At 39.7% G+C, this 6943-nt stretch overlaps 1 protein-coding gene across 1 annotated transcript; it reads left to right on the top strand.

Moving 5' to 3' along the window:
* Positions 1-2596: 2596 nt before the first annotated feature.
* On the top strand, positions 2597-3680 carry LOC115499952 (olfactory receptor 1L1-like). Its single transcript, XM_030294237.1, is given in 2 exon segments — positions 2597-2674; positions 2676-3680. Coding segments are annotated over 2 exon segments (1083 nt in total).
* The last annotated feature ends 3263 nt before the right edge of the window (positions 3681-6943 follow it).

Genomic DNA, 6943 nt, shown 5'->3' on the forward strand with positions numbered 1-6943 from the left:
TTCATTAGTATTATTGAAATTCAAATACAAAAAAAGAGAGATTAGATAAAAAACTGGATTAGAAGCTATACTCTTCATTGTTTAATACCAATAAAGGTAATCAATTTAATCAAAATAACATTATTCACCAATTAAATTATTTTCAATTTCATTTGAGTTGTTACAGTTTACACGACTTTATGTGAATTTAATTTGTAAAAATATTATTTCCTATTTTTTAGGGTTTTTGATTTATGAACAGTATAAATATTAAGAATGTACAGTTAGCCGCGTCAGGCTCTGGGCTGATGGCTCAGAGCCTGGAGCCTGTTTCCGATTCTGTGTCTCCCTCTCTCTCTGCCCCTCCCCCGTTCATGCTCTGTCTCTCTCTGTCCGAAAAATAAATAAACGTTGAAAAAAAAAATTAAAAAAAAAAAAAAAAAAAAGAATGTACAGTTAGGGAGCACCTGGGTGGCTCTGTCAGTTAAACATCCAACTCTTGTCTTCAGCTCAGGCCATGATCTCACGGTTTGTGGGATCAAGCCCCACATCTGGCTCCACACTGACAGCATGGAGCCTGCTTGTGATTCTCTTTCCCAATCTCTCTGACCCTCACCTGTGCTCACTTGCTCTTTCTCTCCAAAATAAATAAATAAACATTTAAACATTTGTTTAATAAATAACAAAGAATGTACAGTTGGTTTGAGCTTATACATATTTAAATAACATCACAAAAAAATTGTACATGAAACAATAGAACCCTACATATAACACTTGGGGTTATTTATATTCTTTTTTTACTTTAGACAGAAAGCACAAGTGGGGAAGAGGGGCAGAGGGAGAGAGAGAAAGAATCTCAAGCAGCCTCATGTTCAGCGTGAAGCCCAACACGGGGCTCTCCCATGGCTATGGGATCATGACCTGAGCCAAAATCAAGACTGGGACACACAACCAAACGAGCCACCCAGGCACCCCTAATGTATAAGCAATAAGACAAAGAGATTGAGACACTGACTACAGTGAAAATCCAAAGTATTAAAAAAGGACAGAAGACAGACTCATTCTAACTGGTAGTCATCCAGCAAAGTGTCCTAGAGGAGGCTAAATTCAAGCCTTGCAGGTTAGGTAGAGCAGATGAGGGAGAGTCTAAACAAAGGCATGATAATATAAATGGGTAAAAGGGCAATCAATAATAAAGAATGGGATATTCTTGGGTAATGGTTATACTGGGAGACCAGGAGGGAGTTGAGTCCTCATTGGGTAATTCTGCAGTGCACACACAGTGAGATGCCCCAAATGACCAAGAACTCAGGATTCCATAAAACATAAAATATATTCACCTGGTGGTTTCCCTGAGTCAAAAAACAAGGGTCATACATCAATATTTTACAACCAGACTTAGAGATGCTTCAGACAGAAGAGTATAGTCTGGGGTCTAAAATCTGAAGTATTAACTTTTATATTCTGAAGTTTTAAAATATTGACCAACCAGGGGCTGCTTCAAAACCTGAGAGATGGAAAAGTGGTGGCATCAGATGTTCTAGTCTTTTTAATGCAAAGCTATGTGCACTCTGAAAAAAGGTTATCTGACCATAGACTGTCTCTCAACATAAATAATACAGCTATGGGATAAATGCTTATGAAGTTTGGGAGAGCCAGCACTGGGCATCTCTGTCACCAGAGCCAACCTCATATAGGGTGTTTTTGGCCTCAAGGAGAAAGGTCAAAATGGTGACTGCCACAGGAGAAACAAAGCACTGATACTTCACGGAATCCTTAGGGAAGAAACTCCAAAACTTCAATAATTGAAGTTCTCTTGTGCTCTAATGTCTCCTCTACCTAAGCTTTGGGGACTTCTTCACAGTCTCAAAGGATGCTCCCTTGACAGAGGGTGGAGTCTATGAATGTCTATAGTCCCCTCAGCCTGTAGAAGGTCCAGAGGAGGCAGGGAAGAAAACCTTCAGATTCATGAAGGTTGAGATCTTGTCTAGGAGAAGATGCCTTCCTTCTGTGATTTTTCTGGGCAGCCTGTCTATAGCTAAGACAGGAATTTGGAAAAGAATTACACCAACACAAATAAGCACATACCACCAATAACAACACTTTTAGATCCAGGGATTGGGCACAGGATGGGATTGATATTATCATTAAAAGAAATGTTTTCACTGTCCTATTATCTCTGCCTATCTTTTATCTTTTTATGCTTATTCTTTTGCTCCAATTAATTTTCACTAGAAAGTGAGAGGCACGGAATACCTGTTGGGTGATCTCATATTTCATTGCCTTTTCAGATAATTTTCAACCTCCAGAATAATTGATGCAGAGAAAAACATCAGAGTTAGCAGAAATCATCATTCCATCAGCTGGAAATTAGATGGGAAGCACACTGCTGATCCTCCTGCCATGAATTAATGAATGAAAATCCTCAATCAAAAGATAATTTCTCCAGGATTCTGCTCCTGCCCTTTCAGAGAATTCTCTCTTTCTCTCATTCCCTCTCTGTATCTACCTTCTTTTTTCTCTCTCCCATTTCTGTTTTCCCTGTATTAGTCTCTCTTTACAGCAGAAGACTGAAAGGGGGTTAAAATATACATTAAATTCTGAATTCTGAACGTTAATGGAAAGAAGTCACAATCCAGGTAATTTTAATATTTTGGTTGTTTTAATTGCTGATAGGAAGAATAAACAAAAAAATTCTTGGGTAGATTATATGGAATGTTGGAAGAGTCTGTTATAGTGTTACTTTATCTCCAGGTGAACTCAAAGCTGTGGGGAAAAGTAACCTAACAAGACCCTCTGAATTCATCCTTCTGGGACTCTCCTCTCGACCTGAAGATCAGAAGCCACTCTTTGCTGTGTTTCTCCCCATCTACCTCATCACAGTGATAGGAAACGTGCTCATCATCCTAGCCATTCGCTCAGACACTCGCCTCCAGACACCCATGTACTTTTTCCTGAGCATCCTGTCCTTTGTTGACATTTGCTATGTGACAGTCATTATCCCCAAGATGCTGGTGAACCTCTTATCAGAGACAAAGGCCATCTCTTATGGTGAGTGTCTGACCCAGATGTACTTCTTCATAGCCTTTGGAAATACAGACAGTTACCTCCTGGCAGCCATGGCCATTGACCGCTATGTAGCCATATGTTATCCTTTTCACTACATCACCATCATGAATCACAGACGCTGTGTCCTGCTTCTGATCCTCTCCTTCTGCATTCCACACCTCCACTCCCTCCTGCACATTCTCCTAACCAATCAACTCATCTTCTGTTCCTCTAATGTCATCCACCATTTTTTCTGTGATGACCAGCCAGTGCTGAAATTGTCCTGTTCCTCCCATTTTGTCAAAGAAATCACAGTAATGACAGAAGGGTTGGCTGTCATAATGACACCCTTTTCGTGCATCATCATCTCTTACTTAAGAATCCTCATCACTGTTCTGAAGATTCCTTCAGCTGCTGGGAAGCGCAAAGCATTTTCCACCTGTGGCTCTCATCTCACAGTGGTGACCCTGTTTTATGGAAGCATTAGCTATGTCTATTTCCAGCCCCTGTCCAACTATACTGTCAAGGATCGAATAGCAACAATTATCTACACCATACTAACCCCCATGCTAAACCCATTTATCTATAGTCTGAGAAACAAAGACATGAAGCAGGGCTTGACAAAGCTGATGCACTGGGTGAAATGCCAATAAGGAATCTGAGGTCTTAAGAGAAGCCCGTTAATCTCTCACCTCTGACTGCAGGTTTTTAACGTGTCTGTCATTCAATTCTGAAGGATGGTAACTTTAATGATTTGTTTCATCCTTGATAGAAGAATGTTTATTGCATGTGATGAAACTAATGTGTTGAAGCTACCCCTAAATATGATGCCTATTTCCCAGTGGTCTCTAATATTATCTGACTGGGACAAGGTCTACCTGTATCTTGTTCTCTGTGCACCAATCTAAATTTGGAAAACACATCTGGTTTCCAGGACATCACATGCCTTTCACATAATCCCAATCCTATTGAAATCGCTCCTATCCTTGAGTTTGATCACTAGAAACTCCTTATTTATAGGTATCCCTATTCATAGGGCTGAGTTTTCTTATGTAGTCATTTAAAGCTGTTTGAATGACTTTAAGTGTGTGTGTGTGTGTGTGTGTGTGTGCGCGCGCGCACGCGTGTATGAGTGTGTAACTTATCATGGTAGCCCAAGTGCCCTTCAATAGTAAGATCTCTCTTTCTCCCCTTATAATGGTCATGACTCCTTCCTCTAGGTCAATTTCAAAGACTAAGGTCCTGACTTCTATAGTTATTATATGGTAAAAAAATGAAATCACCCCAGTAGATGACTCTTGGTGAATCAGTCCCAGGCCAGTTCCTCAAGAGCATAGCATCTCAGTGTTCTTCCCTGCTTCCCACCTGGCACAGTCGACTATGCATTGTCTTTCCTTATTAATTTCATTTTACCCAAATTTAAGTGTGCCACTCTCTCAGGGAGTAGATATTATGTTCCAATTACCCTGATAATAGATGCCTCCAACTGCTAGGGATTCTTCTTCCTTAACAGATGTGACCCAACTACTAACGAGAAAAACAGAATTGGGCATGGAAAAATGCTTTTGTCCATTGGTGAGTTCTGAAAAATATTAAGGTCGCTGTTAGTCCATAAATTTATTTGGCCACTCAGAGATTTGTGAATTCATTTGTTCATTTGACAAATTTCTATTTATTATACACTATGTGCCAGTCTCTGAGACTTAAAAACAACGATTATGAGCTAGATGATAAGCCAATAGTCTGATGGCCAAAAATCTGCAGGAGCCTAAGGAAACAAAACAAAATAGGCAACACAAGACTTTAGAGTGAAATTTTGTGTTATTTGGGTTGTTTCCAGTTACAAGGTACAGAGGAACATGTATACTTTTAAGTAACAGGTGTCAAAAACAAAAAACAAAAAACCTCTGGGCTTAAGTAAAGAGAGACTGTATTTGAAAGGATTATTCCAAGATGGAGGGAAGGGGCCATAGTAGTAAGTGAGAGAGGACTGTTGAAACAGGAAGAATACCCAGCCAGGAGATCTGCAAGAAGTCTCAAAGGTCAGGCAGAAAAGGGCTTTTCTTTTATAGGAGGAAGAGGAAGAAGCTAGAAGGAACCACGAGTGGTAAAGTGGGGTGAGCAGGTGACAGTGGTGAGATTGGATAGTTGATCAGGGAAAGTTTTTCCCAGACATCAGTGGACATTCAGAGGGGCCATCACACAGGGCTGGTATGTGGACTTTGGCTGAGGGTCAAAGTCCAGTCATTTTTCAGAGCATAAAAGGGTGGGAGGATTTCTTCTCTGTTACTGTTTTCCAGGAGCACAGGGCTCAGGTAGGATTCAACATTGTCACAGGGGTTTATTGTAAAGATTCACAAGGGAAAAAGAGACAAACCTCAGCTACACAAACAAATCTCACAAAAGAATAAGAACCAAAGCATGGACATGCCCAACGGAGCTGGAACACGGTTGAGGCACTTGACAGTTATTTATCAGAAAATACGAAATTCATGAATATGTTATTTTGCTGCTCCTCTATAGTCAGTTCACAGAAGAGGGCAGTGGTCTTGGGAAGCACACAAAGGTTAAGAGGCTTTTCTCCATTACTCTCATATAAAGCTGTACAGGAGAGAGGGGTCAACCAGGTGGGGTAAACTGGAGACTACATAGGACTTAACCAGACGTGAAAATTTTCCCAAGACAGACCTGTAAACGGATATTGATAGCAGGTTGATGAAGGATCAGTTAGAAACTGTTCCTTTTATGAAAGTATCAACTTCCTCCAAAACACACACAAACACATATACTCTAAACATCTTTAGCAAACCCCACTCCTTATATGAGTCATTAGGAAAGGGCTTAAGTTGCATATCTGGTCATGTGGGGAGTAACAGAAGCAGATAATTATAGAAAGAGGTCACAATAATATCACAATCCTCTTGGACTTGCAGAAATATTGGCATAGGTTTAAACTTCCACTGACTTTGGAAGTGAGGGATTCTATCTGATCTTACCTAGACTTTCAGCAGAGGAACCCTGCTGGTACTCAAGACTATATAATCACAGTAACCATAGAGCACTTAACTTTGAAAGAGACCAGACTAGGGACTTTACATACATGATGATACTAATTCTCTACTAAGTCTTTAACAGAAAACACAAATTCATTATTTGCATATCTCAGATGGGATACATGAGGATCAAAATGTATAAATAACTTCTTTATCCATCCGTCAATGGACATTTGGGGTTTTTCCATAATTTGGCTATTGTTGATAATGCTAGTACAAACATCAGGGTGCACAGCTGTGGTATACACATACACTGGAATATTAGTCATCAAAAAGAATGAAATCTTGCCATTTTTAATGACGTGGATGGAGCTACAGTGTATTATGCTAAGCAAAATGTTAGTCAGAGAAAGACAAATACCATATGATTTCACTCATATGTGGATTTTAAGAAACAAACCAGATCAACACGGCAGGGGGGTGGGGAAGAGAAGGAGGCAAACCATAAGAGACTCTTAGTGGTAGAGTACAAACTTAGGTTTGCTGGAGGGGAGGTGGGCGTGAGATGGACTAAATGGATGATGGGTATTAAGGAGGGTACCTGTTGTGATGAGCACTGGGTGTTATATATAAGTGATGAATCATTAAATTCTACTCCTAAAACCAATATTACTCTATATGTTAAACAACTAGAATTTAAATAAAAACTTGAAACAAAACAAGCAAAAAAGTATAAATAACTTTCTGGAAATCAAACATTTCTTAACCTCAGTTCTGGAGATTGAAATCTGTTTGGACAATTATGGTTTTTACTCTTAACCCCTATCCTGCCTCCCTAAGGGTGCATATGTGGCTGTAAAGAGAATTTCTCTGACTTATTAATTCTGCCTTCTGCAATTTCTGGGAAAAAAATCAATTCTAGA

This window comes from Lynx canadensis, chromosome D4 (assembly GCF_007474595.2).
Source record: "Lynx canadensis isolate LIC74 chromosome D4, mLynCan4.pri.v2, whole genome shotgun sequence".
In the NCBI taxonomy this organism is placed as follows: Eukaryota; Metazoa; Chordata; class Mammalia; order Carnivora; family Felidae; genus Lynx; species Lynx canadensis.